The 22,624-nt window shown below is 37.2% G+C and overlaps 1 protein-coding gene across 8 annotated transcripts in view; it reads left to right on the top strand.

The window, feature by feature from the left end:
• Nucleotides 1-22,624, top strand: part of SLC41A2 (solute carrier family 41 member 2) — a 143,432-nt gene that overhangs the window by 18,124 nt on the left and 102,684 nt on the right. For 5 of the 8 annotated variants that reach the window (XR_012420556.1, XR_012420557.1, XM_015430636.4 and 2 more), the window contains exon 2: nt 13,202-13,920. Coding sequence is in view for 6 of the 8 variants with exons in the window: in XM_015430636.4 (XP_015286122.3) it covers nt 13,369-13,920 (552 nt within the window). In the remaining 2 variants the exon portion in view is untranslated. Of the gene's footprint in view, nt 1-3,030; nt 3,146-9,786; nt 9,956-13,201; nt 13,921-22,624 lie in introns of those variants that run through there. The other 3 variants (XM_015430638.4, XM_015430641.4, XM_045365828.3) reach the window with 3 other exon arrangements.

Below are 22,624 nucleotides of genomic sequence, written 5' to 3'. Positions count from 1 at the left end.
TACCTCTCTTTTTTTGTTGTTTAAAAGCACTTTCTCAACTTCAAAATAGAGTTCTCTAATTCACCTTGTTTGCATCCATCTACTGGTTGACTTGTCTCAGACAGCAGTGCTAATACTTTTGTTAATTGTTTGTTCCTGTATTATAAAAACTGTTTATTCATCGCTCTCAGTGTAATCAGAATTCCAAGTTAAATGATTGAATTATTTTTCACTTTTTAAAATTTAATTTTACTTTAAGTTCTGGGAGACATGTGCAGAAGGTGCAGTTTTGTTACATAGGTTTACGTGTGCCATGGTGATTTGCTGTACCTATCAACCCATCATCTAGGTTTTAAGCCCCACATGCATTAACTATTTGATATTTTTCACTTTTCAGTCGCCTGGTTTGATAGGAGCTAGATATAATCTAACTGATAGAATGAACTGTACTCTGTTTATGCAATCTACTTAGGTCTTTGGACACGTAGCATATTTATTCTGTCAATATTTTCTCAGTTAAGAGTTGGTTTAACTGGATTGTGTTTGAGTTGATTGATTGGCTTGCTTCTGATGTATCCTTCTTCTAAATAAAAATTCCTTTAAAAATTTATATTAATTTTTTTTGGGAGGCTGGAGTTGAGGGTTGTGATTCTGAGAACAAAATCAGTGGCTCTGGGTCTGGTTTTATTTCAAAAATTATTTTAGATGTATTGAGGATTTATTATATAGAGGATTTATTCAATGTATCTGTTATTTCTTCTGTAGGCTTAAACAAATCCTTTACAAATGTTTAGGCATGTAGAAACTTTAGGATTGATAAATGTTATGACATTATTCTTTTCTATCAGTGGGCAACCCTAGAACTGAGCAATTGTTTTATGGAATCAGCTAGCTTTGGGGTATCAGTAGCTAAATTGTGTCTGTGATGTCTCAAGCACTCGTGTTTGTGCAGATAATTCAGGACCATCCAGTTTACAGCAATTCAGTGTTACTGACATGACAGTTAATTGTCCTTTCACCTCTCTTCCATGTTCCCCAACTTGTTAAGAAAGTTTGACATCACTGTCTGTTTCCTAAATTAAACCTATGTGAGTTCTTGAATTCAGTTTCAGTGGAAAGTTTCTAGGTTAAGCAAAAAAGTCAAGATTTTTCTTAGGAGCTAACTTTTCTTATTTTTAATTTTTTTTAATTTTTACTTTTTTTTAGATGGAGTCTTGCTTTGTTGTCCAGGCTGGAGTGCAGTGGTATGATCTCGGCTCACTGCAACCTCTGCTTCCCGGGTTCAAGCAATTCACCTGCCTCAGCCTCCCAAGTAGCTGGGACTACAGGTGTCTACCACCATGCCCAGCTAATTTTTTGTATTTTTAGTAGAGATGGGGTTTCACCCTATTGGCCAGGCTAGTCTCGAACTCCTGACCTCAGGTGATCCACCTGCCTTGGCCCTCCAAAGTGCTGGGATTACAGGCATGAACAAACTACCATGCCCGGCCAGGAGCTAACTATGTATTTTAGCAAAAAAAAAAAAAAAAAAGGGAGATACTTTCAGATACTTTCATTCCATTTTAGAGGTGAGCCTTTAAAAAAAAATAGCAAACAGAAACATAGAGAGGAGGTATAAAGAAAAAATGAAAAGAACACTTGCAGAGTGGCAAAAGTAAGAATATATAATGACCATAAAGAGTCAATTTCTGGGTGTGTCTGTATGTGTGTGTGAGTGTGTGTGTGTGTGTGATAGTACCATGGATTTTAGTATGTTTATATAAATATACATACCTGCTCAACAAGTTGGGATTTTCAACTAAATGAAATAATTACTGGTAATAGATTGCATTAGAACTTCTTCTTTTATTGTTGTGGGAAGAAAACAAAACGTTAAACTCCAATTTAATACCTTCCTTAGTAATTAAGAATGACCTGTGTCTCCTGACTCTCAGCTCTGCTAGATTTCCTAAGCATTGTTATTTAACTCTTGCAATGGAATAGAATGCCTCTTTCAGTGCAATAGGCAGAGTTTCTCCAAGATTCTGGTTTGGTAAATCCACACACATACAATATACTTCATTTTCTTTACTTTTTTAAAAAAGCAATTTTATGGCTGGGCACGGTGGCTCATGCCTGTAATATCAGCACTTTGGGAGGTATAGGCAGGAGGAAGTGATCACTTGAGGCCAGGAGTTTGAGACCAGCCTGGGCAACATAGCAAGACCCTGTCTCTACAAGATATTTAAAAATTAGCTGGGTGTGGTGTCTTGCACCTATAGTCCTAGCTACTTGGGAGGCCGAGGTGCAAGGATCACTTGAGCCCAGGAGTTTGAGGCTTCAGTGAGCTGTGATTGTACCACTGCACTGTAGCCTGAGTGACAGAGCAAGAACCTTTTTTATTTTTGTAAGTAAAGTTGAATTCATAAGGAGCGTCTGATCTTATTTTCTTTTAAGTCAATGATTCCCTGACATGACTCTATAAACCAGTGGTAAACTATGACAAAGCTCTCGCAGGGAACATGAAATGAACTTTTCCATAAATGTAAATGTGTTCGATGAAAAGGACTGCCCTTTAGTCTGAGATTTTGTCCTTTCTATATTTTGGCATTAAAATGTATACTCATTTTTTAGGAAAAGACTGTTCTATGACTTTGTAAAATTTCGGAGGAAATTTACGTTTTTGAGATTCAAATGTTTGGAAGCCAGTGTTTTAAAACTCCTTGACCATAGACTGGAACCTTTAAGTGCTCAGTATGTCAGAGAGACTCTTCTAAACTAAAATGGATAGGAATCTATGGGTCAGATTACTTTTTAAGACATACACTTTTTAGGTTAGCTTTTGTTAGATTATGCTGTGGTAACAAACAATTCCAAACTCTCAGTGGCTTTCCGGGACAAAGCTTTATTTCTTTCTCCTGTTATGTGTAGCCTGTGGATTGATGTGGGGTGGCTGTGGTCGCTGTATCTCTCCATGTGTCTTTGTCTTGGGACCCAGTCTGAAGAAGCAGCAACTGCCTAGGACATGCCATTCTCATGATAGAGACATAGCTGAATTGTTTCTGTTTGTAGGTGTTGCTGATGCTCTTATTCTGTTGGCTAAAGGGAGTCCCATGGCCAAACCTGATGCTATTGCAGATGAGGAAGTATAATTCTCCTATAGTCCCTGCAAATAACATGGCAACAGGTAGGGACAAGAATCCTCCTGCAGGAGGGGAGCAATAATGGGGAGTAATAATAACATCCATCACAGTATCAATCACATTGAAGCAGTCTTGTATATGCACAATTTGAAAAACAATAATAAGCACTAGGTACCTACCACCAAACTTAAAAAATATAACCAATACCTTTGGAACCTCCTGGGTGCTTTTGTATCACTTCACCAAATGTAAGCACTCTCTTGAAATGTGTGTTTATCATAACCTTATTTTTATATTACGTTGTATTGATATGCCACAATTTATCCTTTCTCATAGATTAATTCCTTTTTTTTTCTAGTATGAATAATGCTACCAAGAACATTCTTTCATGTGTCTTCCGGCGTAGTGTGTATTTCCTTAGGGCAGGGATTTAAGGATGAAAATGCTGGATTGTGGGGTACATGCCTCTCAGTTTCGGTAGATAATGCCAAATTGTTTTCCAAAGTGGTTTTGGCAGTTTATACTTGCACAAGTAGGGCTGTATGCATTACCACTGCTTACATCCTTGTTCACGCTTGAAAACCTGATAATATCAAATGTCTGGTATATTAGGTATAAATCAGATTCCTTTTTGAATGTATCAGGAGGTGCTTCTCAAAGTAACACAAATCCTTTGGGATACCATTTAAAGTGCAGATTTCTATTCAGGAGGTTGAGTTGGGATGAGAGCTGACTGAGGTCCTGCATTTCTTAGTCTCCCAGTTGATGCCATGCCATTGGACGCGAGACCACACTTTGATACCAAGAATCTAAGGCACTAAATACAGTCATGCATCACTTCATGAAGGGCTTAACGATGGGAATAAATTCTGAGAAACGTGTTGTTAGATGCATTTCATTGCTGCGTGATCATAGAGTATGCTAACACAAACCTAGATGGTAGAGCCTACCACACACCAAGGCTGTATGGTATGGCCTATTGCTCCTAGGCTACTGTACAGTAACATGCTGTACAAACCTGTTGTTACACAATGGTATTTGTGTATCTAAAAATAGAAAACGTATAGTAAAAACAGTAGAAAAAAATAAAAAATGATACACCTGTATAGGGCACTTACCATGAATGGAGTTTTCAGTACTGGAATTTGCGCTGGGTGAGTCAGTAAGTGAGGGGTGAGTGAATGTGAAGGGCCAGGACATTACTGTGCACTACTGTAGACTTTATAAACACACTTAGGCTACATAAAATGTACAAAAATATTTTTCTTTGTTAATATTAAACTAACTCTAGCTTACTGTAACTTTTAATTTTTCATTGTTTGAATTTTAATTTAAATAATTGTTTAGAGGCAGGGTCTTGCTCTGTCATCCACTGGGGTGCAGTGCACAATCGTAGCTCACTGTAATCTTGAACTCCTGGGCTCAAGGAAAACTCCCACCCTGGCCTCCCAAAGTGTTGGGATTACAGGCATGAGCCGCCGCACCCAGCCTGTAACATTTCTACTTTATAAACCTTAAATATTAAAAATATTGACTCTTTTGTAATAATATTTAGCTTAAAACACACACACATTGTACAGCTGCACAAAATATTTTCCTTCTTTGTTTCTTTATATACTTTTTTCAATTTTTGTTTTTTTTCTTTTACTTTTTAAAACTTTTTAATTAAAATCTAAGACACACACTGATACAGTTTGGCTCTGTGTCCCCAGCCAAATCTCATCTTGTTGCTCCCATAATTCCTACATGTTGTGGGAGGGACCCAGTGGGAGGTGACTGAATTATGGGGGCAGGTCTTTCCTGCGCCATTCTGATGAGAGTGAATGGGTCTCACGAAGTCTGATGGTTTTTCAAAAATGGGAATTGCCCTGTACAAGCTCTCTCTTTGCCTGCCACCATCCATGTAAGATGTGACTTCCTCCTCCTTGCCTTCTGCCATGATTGTGAGGCCTCCCCAGCCACGTGAGTCCAACTAAACCTCTTTCTTTTGTAGATTGCCCAGTCTTGGGTATGTCTTTGTCAGTAGCATGAAAATGGACTAATACACACACACCTTAGCATAGGCCTCCATAGGGTCAAGAACATCACTATCACTGTCTTCCACCTTCCATCTTGCCCCACTGCAAGGTTTTCTGGGCCAGTAGCACACAAAGGAGCAGGTATACATGCTAAAATAATATAAAAGGTATAGTATAGTAAATACATAAACCAGTAGCAGAACCATTATTTATTATCATTGGCAAATATTATGTACTATATATACGTAACTGTCTGCGTTATACTTTTATATGACTGGCAGCTCAGTAGGTTTATTTATACCAGTATCACCACAAACGTGTGGCTGATGCCTCATGCTATGACATACATTTTGACAACTTCGATGTCACTAGGCAACAGGAATTTTTTTTTTTTTTTTTTTGAGACAGAGTCTCGCTCTGTTGCCTAGGCTGGAGTGCAGTGGTACGATCTTGGCTCACTGCAACCTCTGCCTCCTAAGTTCAACCAATTCTCATGGTTCGACCTCCCGAGTAACTGGGATTACAGGCATGTGCCTTCATGCCCAGATAATTTTTGTATTTTTACTAGAGACAGGGTTTCGCCATGTTGGCCAGGCTGGTCTCAAACTCCTGGCCTCAAGGGCTCCGCCTAGCACAGCCTCCTAAAATGCTGGAATTACAGGCATGAGCTACTACGCCCAGGCTGGCAATAGGAATTTTTGAGTTCCATTATAATTTTATGGGACCGCCATCATATATGTGGTCCATACTTGACCAAAATGTTATGCAGTGTATAACCGTGGTCAGAGTGGCCTTTGTGTTGTCTGCCCGTAGCACCTAAAGAGTCTTTGGAACAAGACCAGTAAATAACAACATTTGTTACATCCAACTGAATCTAAGATTTTTGAATCATGCTTCATCTTTTTATTGACAGTACATGAGCAATTTAGATAATTCTTAAATTTTATTTATTTTTAATAAGTAATAACTATATGATATGTAATGTGATATTTTGATCTATGTATACATTATAGAAAATATTCAATCAAGATAACTAACATATACATCACCTCACTGACATCATTTTTGTGTGTGTGTGTGTGGTGAGAATATTGAAAATCTATATATATATATTTTTTGGCATTTTGAAACATAGAATATATTATTAACTGTGGTTAACATACAGTGCAATAGATCACCAAAACTTACTCTTCCAGGCCAGGCGCGGCGACTCATGCCTGTAATTCCAGCTCTTTGGGAGGCTGAGGAGGGCGGATCACCTGACGTCAGGGGTTTGAGACCATCCTGGCTAACATGGTGAAACCCCATTTCTACTAAAAATACAAAAAATTAGCCGGGCATGGTGGCGTGCCCCTGTAATCCCAGCTACTCAGGAAGCTGAGGCAGGAGAATTGCTTGAACCCGGGAGGTGGAGGTTGCAGTGGGCCAAGATTGCACCATTGCACTCCAGCTTGGGCAGCAAGAATGAAACTCCGTCTCAAAACAAACAATAAACCAAAAACTGTCTCTCCCAGGAACTAAAACTTTATACCCTTTGATCAACAACTTTCCTTTCCCCATTCCTCTTCCTCCCCACCACCCATTGTAACCACCTGTCTACTCTCTGTTTTTAAGATATCAACTTTTTCAGATTCCACATAAGTACAATATTTTTCTTTCTGTGCCTAGCTTATTTCAATTAGCATAATGTCCTCTGGTTTCACCCATGTTGTCAAGAATTACAGAATTTTCTTACTTTTTAAAGCTGAATAGTATTTCATTTTAGTTTATAAACCACATTGTATTTATCGATTCATCTGTTGATGAACACCTAGATTGCTTCCATATCTTGGATATTGTGAACAATACCGAAATGAACACGGGAGTGCAGATAGAATCCCAAGCCACGATTTTAACCACTCTACTTTCTGTACCGGTTGTAGATGCTCTTTTTTCTTTTTCTCTAAACATCTCTCTTGTACAAATATTGGCTGTTAAGGAATAAAGTAGTGGATCTTTTCTTCTAAGCATTTGTTGCTTTATAGTTTACAAAGAGAGTCCAGAATTTAAACCTAAGCCACGTAAGTTTCTGAATAGCTTATATTGAAGTAAGAATACTAGGAGTTCTAAAGACACTGGTTCTTCCCCACTATGCTACTATCAGATTAGTATAACTTATTAAAGTAGCTAGAGATAAATATCTCAATGGCACTCTTTAAGCACATTAAAGCCAGTGGAAACTGCCCAATTTTATTTCCTTTTTTTTTAAATTTACTTTTTTTCCCCATTCATTGATGGATTGATGGATAACAAATACAGAACAAATGATTTTAATTTTGTGGTATATATGCACAATGCCCATTTTAAATCGACCATAAAACTTAAACAATTTTTTTTTTTTTTTTTTTTTTTAGTAGCTTTACGAGTACAAGTAGTTTTGGGCTACATGGATGAATTGTATAGCGGTGAAGTCTGGGATTTTAGTGCACCCATCACTCAAGTAGTGTGCATTGTACCCAACAGGTAGTTTTTGTCCTTTACCCTCCTCCCACCCTCCCCCTTTTTGAGTCTCCAGTGTCCATTATACCCCTCTGTATGCGTTTGCATACCCATAGCTCAGCTCCTACTTAAAACTAAGAACATGCAGTAGTTGGTTTTCCATTCCTGAGTTATGTCACTTAGAATAATGGCCTCTAGCTCCATCCAAGTTGCTGCAAAAGACATTATTTTGTTCTTTTTTTATGACTGAGCAGTATTTCATGGTGTGTGTGTGTGTGTGTGTGTATATATATGTATATATTTATATTTATGTTTATTTTCTTTATCCACTAATTCATTGATGGGCACTTAGGTTGGTTCCGTATCTTTGCAGTTGTGAGTTGTGCTGTAGTAAACAGATAAACATATGTGTGCAGGTGTCTTTTTGATTTGATGACTTCTTTTCCTTTGGGTAGATACCCAGTAGTGGGATTGCTGAATCGAATGGTGGTAGATCCACCTTTAGTTCTTTAAGAACTCTCCATGCTGTTTTCCATAGAGGCTGTACAAATTTACATTCCCACCAGCAGTATGTAAACATTCTCTTTTCACCACATCCATGATAACATCTATTGTTTATTGACACTTTAATAATGGCAGTTTTGGCTGGGGTTAGGTGGCATTTCATTGTGGTTTTAATTTGCATTTCCCTGATGATTAGTGATTTTGAGCACTTTTTAAATATGTTTGTTGGCCATTTGTATGTTCTCTTCTGAGAAGTGTCTATTCATGTCATTTACCTACTTTCTGATGGGATCGTTTGTTTTTTTCTTGCTGATTTGACTTCCTTGTAGATCCTGGATATTAGTCCTTTGTGGGCTGCATAATTTGCAAATGTTTTCTCCCATTCTGTAGGTTATGTTTACTCTTGTGATTGTTTCTTTGGCTCTGCAAAAGCTTCTTCATTCAATTATGTCTCATTTACTTATTTATTTTTATTGCATTTGCTTTTAGGGGTCTTGGCCATAAGTTATTTGGCTACACGAATGCCCAGAAGAGTTTTTTCCTAGGTTTTCTTCTACAATTTTTATGGCTTTAGGTATTAGATTTAAGTCTTTAATCCATTTGGAGTTAATTTTTGTATATGGTGAGAGAGAGGGATCCAGTTTCATTCTTCTACATGTGGCTGTCTAATTTTCTCAGCACTGTTTATTGAACAGAATGTGCTTTTCCCAATTTATGTTTTTGTGTGCTTCTTGAATATCAGTTGGTTGTATTTGGCTTTATTTTTGGGTTCTTTATTCTCTTCCTTTGGTCTGTTTATCTACTTTTATACCAGTATCATGCTGTTTTGGTTACTATATATATTTTTTTCTTTTTTTTGAGACAAAAGTCTCACTGTGTCACCCAGGCTGGAGAGCAATGAGGCAATTACAGCTCACTGCAGCCTTGACCTCCAGGGCTCCAGTGCTTCTCCCACCTCAGCCTCCCATGTAGCTGGGACTACAGGTGCACACCATCACGCCCAGCTAATTTTTGTATTTTTTGTAGAGACAATGTTTTGCCTTGTTGCTCAAGCTGGTCTCCAACTTCTGGGCTCAAGTAGTTCTCCTGACTCGGCCTCCCAAAATGCTGGGATTGCAGGCATGAGCCACTGCACCCTGCCTACTATATCCTTATAGTGTAGTTTGAAGACAGGTAATGTGATGCCTCCAGATTTGTTCTTTTTGCTTAGGATTACTCGCAAAGCTATTTTGATTGTAATTCGTTATTCAGCAAGAAGAGTTTATAACAGGTGATTTATTTAGTTAAAGGAAGAAAGTTTAAGGAATCCTTAAGGAGATAATAGACCTTGTCAATAAACAAGCATTGAAATAACTGATAATTATTCATTAACCAGATAAAAAGAAGGATAAAATTTTTAAAAGCCCACATTTTCCTCAATGCACGATGGTGATATGTGGTCTGTGGCATATACTTGTATCAAGGTCATTCCTGGCACTTTCAAACTGCGTTATTTAAAAACAGAAAAAAAACCCAGCTGTTAGGACAGAAACATGACTCAGAGTAGCTTAAGCAATGAAAGAGATTTATTGGCCTATACTTGGGAAGAACAGGAGTGGAGTGGGTTTTAACTAAATGGTATAGAGATTCTAATTATGTTGTCAGGACTCTCTCATTACCTCAGCTCTGATTCCCTCTTTCTGTAGGTCCTCTTCTCATGTAGATGGCTTTCTTCCAAGTGGTGGTGATGGTGGTGGTGGTAGAGGGAGCTTTGTGAGGAGGAAGACATAGTGACAGAAAGTTTCAGAATTAAGTCATTCTAAAGGAAAATGAGAACTTTCTTCCCGCAAAGGCCTTCCCCTCTGAAATAGCCCTGTAAGTCATTTATTTTTTGTTTAATCAACTGTTTCCTCCGTAGCCTTTATCACAAATTATCTCCTTTATTTAATTGCTTACCTAATTATTGTTTTTCCTTCCAACTGCAAGGTAGAATCCATCAGAGCAGTAACTGTGCCTATTTGTTTCATTACTGTAGCCCCAGCATCTAGTGGGCACTCAGGAAATAGTAAGCAGCAAATATATAAAATTCCAGGAAGGGACTCAGATCCTCTTTGAGCCACTTGACATTATTGTGGTCTGCAGGGTAGGGTACTGTGATTGATATACCTACTAGAATCTCATGGAATAGGGAAATGGATTTACCATAGGTAATGGAGATAACATTAGCTAAAGGAATTGGGAAAAGATGCTGAGCAAACAACAAAAAATATCTGTCCACCATATGTGTTTTATGTCCTTTAAGCACAGTTTCATATTTTACCCAACTACCTAGTCTGATGTGTAATGTTATGCAGATTCTGCACTGCATGAAGGAGTTTGCTGAGGGGACAGAGCGTGGGCTAAAATCCAGACCAGAGCTCCACTTACAGGGCTTCCTTTTTCCAGGAGGCACTCTGTTTTTAATTTTGTACACATTTGGATGGTCTCTGTGTATGGTATCCTTGGTTGAGTATCCATCTCTCCATCTAAACTTCTGAATAGCTTATACTAAAGTAAGAATACTAGGAGCAAAAGTATGACCTGGATGTGTCTGTGCATCTGGATCCCACGGGCCCGCTCGGTGTTGACTACGTGCTTAGCCATGTTTGCACATATTCTGAGAGATGACTGATCTTGGGAAATTCTGAGATGACTGGTCTTGGGAAATTCCCCCTTGTTTTCTTTCTCTCCTCTCCATTTTTCTACCTAGTTTTGATAGTCGGTCAGGTTTTCAAAGCACAGATTTTGAGCTTTCTGGACTTTAGAATGGCTGAGTGGTGACACTGTCATCTTTCTTTCTTGCTTACCTACATTTCTCTGCATTTCCATTTTGATCATCCTGAAAATTCTGCATCAGGAGGAAGAAGTTTCCTATCACTGGTCCTCCTGTGGAATAGAACTGTCTTATAGCTCAATCCCTTTGGGGTTTGTTTTGCCTTTTATTTGATTAAAGATCTACTGGGGCAGTGAAATACTCACTACTTTTTAAAAAGGTAGATGAGTTCAAGGAACAGACACCCACTCCATCTAACTCATGTAAGGCTGCAGGGGATCTCCTAAGTTCCAGATGTATAGCTCAGCCTTTCATTACCTGGAAGGCTCTCTGCTCTTTTCTCTCTTTCTGGGACTACAGGGTTTCATCTCTGCTTCACTCTGGCCATTGGTTTCATTAATCTGATTTTCTTTTTTCTTTTTTTCGAGATGGAGTCTTGCTCTGTCTCCCAGACTGGAGTGTAGTGGCACCATCTTGGCTTACTGCAAGCTCCGCCTCCCCCGTTCACGCCATTCTTCTGCCTCAGCCTCCCTAGTAGCTGGGACTACAGGTGCCCGCCACCTCGCCCGGCTAATTTTTTTTTATTTTTAGTAGAGACAGGGTTTCACTGTGTTAACCAGGATGGTCTTGATCTCCTGACCTCGTGATCCGCCCGCCTCCGCCTCCCAAAGTGCCGGGATTACAGGCGTGAGCCACTGCGCCCGGCCAAATCTGATTTTCTTTAAACACCAACTTTCTCTGTATACTGGCCAGCCTATAAGTGGCAAAAATGGGAACTGGTGCTTAATCTACTCATCAGAGTCTCAGTTCAAGTCCACAGGAAGTCTGCACCATAATCATCACATGGAGAAGTTAAAAATAAAAAATTTATGGGCCTCAAACACAGACATTCTGAGTCAGTAGGTCTGGTGTCCTGGAATCTATATTTTAAGAATGTTCCCCAGAAGGAATTCCCAGATCCCAGACCTCTCCATAATCACAAGAGAGAGGAAAGGAAAGTGAGTGAGTGATAGAATTGATGAGCCAGGCCCTAGCACCCACTTATGTCCTACATAGCCGCTTCTCTTTCTCCCTTTGCCACTCCTTGCTATTGATCTTCCTATCCAGAGAGGAGCTGGATATTCTAAGACATTGGAAACAAATACTAAGGAATATAGTAGTTTTCATTAAAAGCAATAGTAGCAGCAACAATTCTCAGTCTAGCTTGGCAGAAATGCAGTCCAGTTAGGTGTTGGGGCCACCCATCCCTTATCAAATCAGTGCCATTTGTTTGGTCTTGGATGCTCTTAGAAGTATAAGACAGGTCTAGGTGTTTCTGAGACGCACCTGATAGCTTGGAAAGCCTTGCCAGCTATGGCAGCAATTGTCAGGCTGTCTCCCTGGTCAGGTGGTGGGTGACCTTGCAGCTTCAGTGCCCATCACTCTTTGATGTGCCACAGTTATGTGTTCGTGTCTCTTAGTTCAAAGTCTTCAAAGAGACTCTAGTCACTGAATGGCCAGCCAGTCAGGGACCTCCCCTGGGATTATGGGCCAGAGCAACTGAGAACCATTAATGGACAGAGCAGGGCATAAATAAGTGCATTACAAGCTTTCTTCTGGCTGGCTTGCAAATGGAGGTTTAAATGAATATTTGTAATTTCTTTTTAGTTTTCTTATTCCTAAATGAAAGAAGGATTATATTCCCAAATCAATTATAATGAGTTTTTATATCTCAGAGGTACAAATATGACTCCAGCCTCATTTTATATGTGAAATAAATGCCCTATATAGTATTCAGGATACCTACCAAGTGTTTTTATAGTAAACATCATCCTTGTCTCTTCATGTCTTAATAATAAAATGTATATTATATTGTAAATAAAGTAATATGGTTTATTATTTAATGTTTAAAGTATAATGCCATATATCTTACTTTTGTAGTGTACTAACATATGCAAAGGGTGTAGCAATTTGATTCTGAGTCCCTGCAATAGTAATAAAAGCCATTACTTTATTTAAAACATTTGTCCACTGTGGGATTTCAGAGGCAGTTGAAGACCTTATGTGGATATTGATCACAGAAAGTATGCAAAGATAAGAAATACTTTTAACCAAGACTGAGCACAAAAATAGCTCGTATTATATTTCTGTACACAAAGAAGTTGTATGGCACAAAGCAGTTATGTTTTAAGCCCACAAAGTATAGTATCAGTACCTTAGGGTTGGTTTAAGAATGTGTGTGTTTAATACCTTTGTAAGAATTTAAGTATCTATCTTGATGCTGAAACTATCTTGTTTATCTGATTTTTAAAAATTATTTGTTTTTCCAGATCCAGTCCTTCTGTGGAACTTCTGAACATCTTTTATTAGTGGAAATATTTTCTACACAATGAAGTCAACAACTTAATTTAAACCAGTGTTCGTGTGGTTCTGATTCATCTGCTGTGGTTCACGAAGCTTGAGATCTGAGGAGTACAGGGTCTTTTGCGATGACAATATGACTAATAGTAAAGGAAGGTCTATTACCGATAAAACAAGTGGTGGTCCAAATGGAGGAGGTTTTGTAGATTGGACTTTACGTTTAAACACAATTCAATCTGACAAGTTTTTAAATTTACTCTTGAGTATGGTTCCGGTAATTTACCAGAAAAACCAAGAAGACAGGCACAAAAAAGCAAACGGCATTTGGCAAGATGGATTATCAACTGCAGTACAGACTTTTAGTAATAGATCTGAGCAACACATGGAGTATCACAGTTTCTCAGAGCAGTCTTTTCATGCCAATAATGGGCACGCATCATCAAGCTGCAGCCAAAAGTATGATGACTATGCCAATTATAATTACTGTGATGGAAGGGAGACTTCAGAAACCACTGCCATGTTACAAGATGAAGATGTATCTAGTGATGGTGATGAAGATGCTATTGTAGAAGTGACCCCAAAATTACCAAAGGAATCCAGTGGCATCATGGCATTGCAAATACTTGTGCCCTTTTTGTTAGCGGGTTTTGGAACAGTTTCAGCTGGCATGGTACTGGATATAGTACAGGTGGGCTTTCATCTTCCTTTAACTTTCCTGTCTTTTTTTGTTATTCCATTTCTGTTTAAAATGCTTTTTGTAGGTTACTACTCTCAAACATTTACTTTAGATTTAATTTATCCCTGGTAAAATGAACAGATGCTGACTCTGGGAGAGAATCTATTTCTATGTGGGAGTTTTTCTTTTTCCCCTTTAGAAATTCTGAAAGAATAGTTTTTCTGACTATAAAGTAACTCTTCTCTACAGACCCCAAAATAGCTTGGTTAAAAGAAAAACTTCCCAAAATGTTATGTTTAAATACTTTCTTACTTTTAAAATAAAAGTTAATATATACTCATTAAATTGAATTCAAACATTAGAAGGTATTAAATAAAACATGAAGTTTCTCTTATTCCTTATCTCCAAATCAAAACTCTCCTCCTCTGCAGAGATTACCATTGTGAAGTGTTTGTTGTATACACTTGCAGGCTTTTTTCTGTGCTTACATATATACATAAGAGAGTTTTTTCAAAAATAAAAATAAAATGTTATATATATTTTTCTGCAACTTATTTTCATTGCTTAGTAATACATCTCTCCAAATTGGTACACAAACATTTTCTGCATTTTAAACTGAGTGCATGATATTCCACTGAATGTATATACCAAAATTTAGTTACTCCTTCTTCCCTGTTGGTGCTGTAATAACTATCCTTACAAATATAAGGATATATATTCATATAATAATATTTTCATAGGCTAGATTTAAAAACAGCATTATTGGATATTAGGGTATGTATTAATATCTATGTTTAAAATTTTGTAGATACTGTCAAGTTGCAGTCTAAAAAATTTGTACCAATTTATACTCCTACTGTCAAAATATAAGTACTTTTATTTTTTCATGTCCATATCAACATTGGATATTTATTTTATTTCTTTTTTTAATTGAGACAGGGTCTCGCTGTGTGGCCCAGCTCACTACACCCTCAACCTGCTGGGCTCAAGTGACCCTCCCACCTCAGCCTCTTGAGTAGCTGGGACTGCAGGCACACTACACCTCACTAATTAAAAAAAATTTTTTTGGGGGACAAGGTCTTGCTGTGTTGCCCAGGCAGGTCTCAAACTCCTGGACTCAAGCAATCCTCCCACCTTGGCCTTCCAAAGTGCTAGGGTTTACAGGTGTGCACCACTGTGCCCAGCCAACATTGAGTCTTCTTGATCTTTTTCATATTTGCCAAATGGCAGGAAAATGTTATCATGTTTTAATTAGCATTCTTTATTATTAATGTTTAGCATATTGTCATATGTTTATTGGCCATTCTTTTTCTGTGAATTGTTTTTGTATCTTTTATTTTTAAAATTTATGTGCTCCTTCTTGATTTGTAGATATTCTCGGTTTGTTTTGTTTTGTTTTGTTTTTTGTTTTAAGGCAGAGTCTAGCTTTGTCGCCCAAGCTGGAGTGCAGTGGCATGATCTTGGCTCACTGCAACCTCTGCCTCCCAGGTTCAAGTGATTCTCCTGCCTCAGCCTCCTGAGTAGCTGGGACCACAGGTTCACACCACCATGGCTCACTAATTTTTGTATTTTTAGTAGAGATGGGGTTTCACTATGTTGGTTAGGCTGGTCTCAAACTCCTGACCTCAAGTGATCCGCCTGCCTCCGCCTCCCAAAGTGCTGGGATTACAGGTGTGACCCACTATGTCTAGCAGATTTGTAGGTGTTCTTAATGCCTTGTGGTTACCAAATACCTATTATATAATTATCTTTCTAAAGTAATAAATTGCCAAAATTTGACAATTTATTCTGTCAGTTTTTGTTTATCAGTCATAGAAATGGAAAGTATTAGACATATTATCCTGTAATGTGCTCTTATCTTTCATTGTTTTTTTCCCTAAAGGAACCTCAGGTTATTTGTGACTCTAAGATGCTATTCAAGAGGTAATATTTTTATCTAAATGGAAAATGTACATAGAAACATTTTTCCACCATCAGTTGGAGAAAGGATATGAGAGGAACTGTATTGCAGTACATTAAAGTTTTAAAAAGATAATAATACCAAAGAGATATCAAACCTCCATTCACTTGAAATATAATTGTTGTAAGTTCTTATAGTAGTATCACAGCTGCGACAATAGATAGACTAGTTTTGGTTGGGATTTTTTATTGAGATACTAGTTATTCTGAAGAAACACTTAGTATTTAACTATAGAATGGTAACATCTATAGGACTAAGGTGTTAGAGTACAGCTTAGCAGAATATTTACATAGCTCATTGTGTATCTGGAGTAATGTTGACTTACTTCCTGATACTGAGAGAACAGCACACATGTAATTGGAAAAAGTTCCTTTTATGATTTTATGAACTTTTACAGTGCTAGCCCTAAGGATTTTATAATGTTAAACTTTAGTGTTAAACATTGTAGAAACATAATATAAATATTTTTTAATATTTTATTTGAATGTGCTCTTTTAAACGTTTTAATTGAAATGTAATACATCTAGAGTATACAAAATACAAAATAGATCTCAGTGAATTTTCTTAATATAAACAACTGTATAACGATCAACCAGCTCAAGAAATACAATTTTGCCAGTACTACTTCTTTAGTCCTCCTTGTGCCTTCTTCCAATTGCTGCACTTTGTGTCCCCATCACCAAAGGTAATCACTAATCTGATTTTCTGGTAAGCGCCTCCTTGCTTGTCTGTATAAGTGTGTATCCCTAAACACATAGTTTGGTTTTACTTGAGTCTTTATAAACTATATAATGGAAGTATAGAACATGTTTTTTTTTTTGTGTGTGGCTTTTTTCCCCTCCACATTATATAAATTTCATGAAACTGTAGTTTATTTCCATTGCTGGATAGTAATCCATTATATGGATATACTATACCACAATGTATCTATTCTGCTACAGATAGACATTGGGAGCAATGGTGCTTCCAGACTCTTTTTTTTTTTTTTTTTTGGAGACAGAATTTCACTCTTGTTGCCAGGCTGGAGTGCAATGGTGCAGTCTCGCCTCACCGCAACCTCCGCCTCCCAGGTTCAAGCGATTTTCCTGCCTCAGCCTCCTGAGTAGCTGGGATTACAGGCATGCACCACCAAGCCTGGCTAATTTTGTGTTTTTAGTAGAAACGGGGTTTCTCCATGTTGGTCAGGCTGGTCTTGAACTCCTGACCTCAGGTGATCCGCCTGTCTCAGCCTCCCGAAGTGCTGGGATTACAGGCATGAGCCACCACACCCGGCTGCTTCCAGACTCTTAATGCACATGTTCATGAAATTCTTTTGGGTGTGTATGTAGAGATGGAATTTCCAGGTCTTAGGATATGGAGATACTCAAATTTAGTAGATGTCATATGATTTTCCACATTGGTTGTACGAATTTACAGTCTAATTAGCAGAGTATGAGAGATCTCAATACTCTATATTCTTATTTCTACTTGGAATCAGTAGTGTTTTTATTTTTAGAAATTCTGGCACATGTGGAGTGGTATCTCATTGTGGTTTTAATGGAGATTTCTGTGATGACTAATGATGTATACTGACCATTTGGATATTACTGGTAAAGCTTTTTTTGTCCATTTTTCTATTTGTTTTTCTTATAGATTTATGAGAGCTGTTAGTGTTTTTCTTATAGATTTGTAGGAGTTATATTTTGGATATGAGGCTTTTAGTGCTATATATTAATACCTTTTCTCTCCTCTGGCAGAAATTCTTAATTTTGAAATAGTTCTTTTCCTTCTACTTTTTTATAGTTTGTATTTTATGTCTCTTGTCTAAGAAATCTTTCCATACCCTGTGGTAATTAAGATACTCTATTGCATTACTTTGTTGAAGCTTTGTTGTTTTGCTCTTACATTTAGATCATTCCCTCCCTGGAATGGATTTTTGTGTAGAGTATGAAATGAGGCTTATGTTTGGTTACTGGTTTCTTGAGTTTTTTGTATTTCTTCATGGTTCAGTAGTCGTATGTGTCCAGAATTTATCCTTGTTGCACGTTTTCCAATTTGTTGGCGTATAGGTGTTCATAATAATCTTTGATGATTCTTTGTATTTTTGTGGTCTCAGTTATGAATCTTTTTTCATTTCTGATTTTACTTATTTGGGACTTCTCTCTTTTTTTCATAGTCTAGCTGAAAGTTTGTTGATTTTGTTTATCTTTTCAAAAAATAACTTTTCGTTTAACCCATCTGTATTTTTTAGTCTGAATTTCATTATTTCTGCTCTGATCTTTATTATTTATTTTCTTCTACTAATTTGGGGTTTGGATTGTTCTTGCTTTTCTAGTCCTTGGGGTGCATTGTTAAGTTGTTTATTTGAAGTCTGTTTTTTTTTTTTGAGATGGAGTCTTGCTCTGTTGCCCAGGCTGGTGTGCAGGGGTGTGATCTCGGCTCGCTGCAAGCTCCGCCTCCCAGGTTCACGCCTTTCTCCTGCCTCGGCCTCCCGAGTAGCTGGGACTACAGGCGCTGGCTACCACACCCCGCTAATTTTTTGTATTTTTAGTAGATAGAGGATTTCACTGTGTTAGCCAGGATGGTCTCAATCTCCTGACACCGTGATCCACCTGCCTCGGCCTACCAAAGTGCTGGGATTACAGGTGTGAGCCACCACGCCTGGCCTCAATTTTTTCACATAGTATTTATTGTTATAAACTTTCCTCTTAATACTGCTATTGCTGTATTCCATAGATTTTGGCATGTTGTATTTTCATTTTCATTTGTTTCAAGAAAATTTTAAATCTTAAATTTCTTTCTTAATTTCTTAATTGACTCATTGGTCACTCAGAAGCATGTGGTTTAATTTCTATGTGTTTGTGTAGTTTCTGAGGTTCATCTTATTGATTCTAGTCTATTGAATTTGTGGAGAATATTTTGTGGCTTAAGATATAATCTATTCTGGTAGAATGCTCTGCGTGCTGATGAAAAGAATGTATCTTCTGTAGCTGTTGGGTGAAATGTTCTCTAAATGTCAGTTAGGCCTGTTTGGTCTAATGTGTGGTTTAACTCCAGTGTTTCTTTGTTGATTTTCTGTCTGACTGATCTGTTCATTATTGAGAGTTGAGTGTTGAAGTCCCCTACTATTATTGTATTGTAGTCTATCTCTCTCTCTTTAGATTTATAAATGTTTGCTTTATATACTTAGAAGCTCTGGTATTGGGTGGATATATATATAATATATGTATTATATATGTAATTGTTATGTCTTCTTGCTGAATTGACCCCTTTATCATTCATTATACAGTGGTCTCTCTTTCTCTTTTACTGTCTTTGATTTGTAGTCTATTCTATCTAGTATAAATATAGCTACTCCTTGCTCTTTTCTTGGTTTCTAGTTGCATGGAATATATTTTTCTACTGCTTCACCTCCAGTCTAGGTGTGTCTTTATAGATGAAGTGGGTTTCTTGTAGGCGGAAACCTGGATCTTATTTCTTTACCCATTTAGCCACTCTATGCCTTTTCATTGGAGAACCGAGTAATTTACATTCAGTATTATTATTGATAAGTAAGGACTTACAATTGACATTTTGTTGCTTATTTTCTACCTGTTTTGTAACTCTTTCTTTCTTACTGTCTTCCTCTGTGATTCCTTTGTGTTTTTTCTCTAGTTGCATATTTTAATTTGCTGCTTTTTATTTTTAGTGAATAAGTTATAGATTTTTACACTGTGTTTACCATAAGGCTTAACAAAAAATCTTATAATGTTATTTTAAGGAGATGACAACTTATCTTAGATCGCAAAGAAAATAGTAGAAACAAAGAAAAAAACTAAGAAACTACACTTTAACTCTGCTCCCTCCATTTTGACCTTTCGTTATTCCAATTTTCACATTTTTATATTGCCTATTTCTTAACAGGTTGCTGTAGCTATTATTGTCTTTGATAGATTTGTGATTTAGGCTTCATACTAGAGTTATGAGCAGATTGCACACCCTAATTACAGTATTAGAATATTCTTGGTTTTGCAGTGCACTTAATTTTACCAGTGGATTTTATATCTTCAAATGTTTTCTTTTTGCACATTGGTGTTTTTTTCTTTCAGGTCAAAGAACTTCCTTTAGTATTTCTTATAAGACAAATCTAGTGGTGCTGAATGCTCCCAGCTTTTGTTTGGGAAAAACTTTCTCTCCTTCATATTTGAAGGATAGCTTTGCTGGATATAGTATTCTTGGATGGTAGCTTTTTTTTTTTTCCTTTCAGCATTTTGAAAATGTTATTTCACCTCCTTCTGGCCTGTATGGTTTCTGCTGAAAAGTCTGTTGCCAGATGACCTGGAGCTCCTTTATATGTTATTTCTTCTTTTTCTCTTCCTGCTTTTAGAATTCTCTCTCTGACTTTTGAGATTTTATTATTATATGCCTTGGGGTTGTCTTATTTGGGTCAAATCTGGTGTTCTCTGACCTTACTGTATCTGGATATTTATAGCTTTCTCAAGTTTTGGAAAGTTTTCAGTTTTTATTTCCTTTAATAAGCTTTCTATCTCTTGCTCTTGCTCAACTCCCTCTTGAATACGAATAATTATTATATTTGGTCTCTCAAGGTAGTTTTTTATAGGTTGTAGACAATCTTTGTTTCTTTTCTTCCTTCTTATTTTTTTAAGAGACAGGGTTTCTTTCTCCCAGGCTGGAGCCCAGCTTCAAATTCCTGGGCTCAAGTGATCCTCCCACCTCAATTCCTGAGTAGTTGTGACCACAGACATGTGACACCATATCCAACTAATTTTTTTTTTTTTTTTGAGATGGAGTCTTGCTCTGTTGCCCAGGCTGGAGTGCAGTGGTACGATCTTGGCTCACTGCAAGCTCCGCCTCCCGGGTTCACTCCATTCTCCTGCCTCAGCCTCCCTAGTAGCTGGAACTACAGGCGCCCGCCACCATGCCCGGCTAATTTTTTTTTTTTTTTTTTTTTTAGTAGAGACGGGGTTTCACTGTGTTAGCCAGGATGGCCAATATCTTGGTTATGATATTGTACTGTAGTTTTGCAAGATACCATTGGGGAAAAACGGGGTAAGGGTTACATGGGATCTCTCTGTATTAGTTTTTTATAATTGCACGTGAATCTACAATTACTTCAAAATAAAAAGTTTAATTAGAAAAAAGTAATGTGTGTACCTGGTTAAGCATATTTAAGCAGTATGAAAGCATAAGTGATGGAGAAAAAAGTCTCTGCTCTGCGGGATGCACCCTTACCCTGGGCCCTTCCATAGAAATGACAGTTTTTATTTTATTTTTTTGTATCTCCTTCAGCAGATATGAAATGCATGCATTTGCATTAATATATGTATTTTCTAAAAAACAAAAACCAAATAATACTCTATAATGTAGCTCTTCACTTTGATCTTCTTAATTTGTCTTAGAGCTCTTTCAATGTAGGTACACACAGATTTACCAAATTCTTCTCAGACAGATAATGCACTTATATAAGGATGTATCATAATCAATCTGCCAAGTTACCTTATGAAGGGGATTTTAATTCCCTCAAATCTTTGACTGTTATGAACAGTGATGAAGAAGAGTTATTATATGGGTGTGTTTTTGAACTCATATGCAAGTTTGTTTTTAGGTCAAATTCCTAGAAGTAGAATTCTGAGTCAAAATTATGGTTATTTTACGTTTGATTGGTATTGTCAGATTCCACCAAAGAAGTTAAACCTTTACGTTTTCACAAGCAGTGCAAAAGAGTGCCTATTTCCTTATACTCTTAGCAAAAGTATGTTTTCCAACATTTTGATCTTTACCAACTCATCAATGAAAATTTTTCACCTTTTCATTTGTATTTCTATAATTATGATTGAAGGTAATTTTGTCGTATGTTTAAAAGTGAATAGGTTTATTTTCAAACTAAGTTTAAATGACAATAAAATTTTTCCCATATATAAGGATTTGGGGTATGTATTTTTTTTTTAACTGCATAACCTTCTTTTACCAATTAAAAAATGTTCTCTGTCATTTTAAAGTTAGGAGTCTATAGAAGTGTTCTTCAACTTATTATTTTTAATTTTCATTTTTGTTTATTCTTGTGGATTTAAACAGATTTTTAGGTGTTAAGTCTAGTATTTATGTAAGTAATCTGACATTATGTTTGACTTGTAGATGTATACCTCAGTTTCTGCATTGATGCACTTGCAAAGTTAGGTATGACAAGAAGTCATACTTTAGGGCAGGTTCATAGCCCCAGAGCACATGCTGGATCATGGTGAAATTTGTAAGTAAGTGAACATTATTTTTTAAACTAGCTGCCTCAGCATTCCCTCTCTGGACATTTTCTGCATTATGTCCTCTTGACAGGAAAATTAACTGACAATGCATCCTGGTCTTACAGCTAATAAACACTCAATTATTAATATGTGCAGGCACAGTCATGAGCAGAATCTTCTGAGGTGGTACAAGTATGTCCATATTTTAGATGCAGAAAGTAAAGCATAATTTTGCGCAAATCACACAGTACGTTGTACAGTCAGAATTTCAGTGAAGGTGATCTGACTCTAGAGCCCTTGCTGTTGACCCCTGTGCATACTACTTCTCGCCCTTCTCGTAGTTCCCAGTTGTGTGTCAAGACACCCCAGGGTTACTGTGGGGTATTTTAAGTTTTCGAGGGAAACGCAATGTCTCCTGGATGCACTACAGACTACTAGCTCAAAGTGGCTTAACATTTCAACATTAGATCACATGCCATTTCTTTGGATGATATGTCTTTGCAAAACTGTGTTTTCAGTAGCACTGTGATAAAAAGCA

This window comes from Macaca fascicularis, chromosome 11 (assembly GCF_037993035.2).
Source record: "Macaca fascicularis isolate 582-1 chromosome 11, T2T-MFA8v1.1".
Classification (NCBI taxonomy): Eukaryota; Metazoa; Chordata; class Mammalia; order Primates; family Cercopithecidae; genus Macaca; species Macaca fascicularis.
Note: the sequence above shows the minus strand (reverse complement) of the source record. Positions and strands in the feature narration are given on the sequence as shown.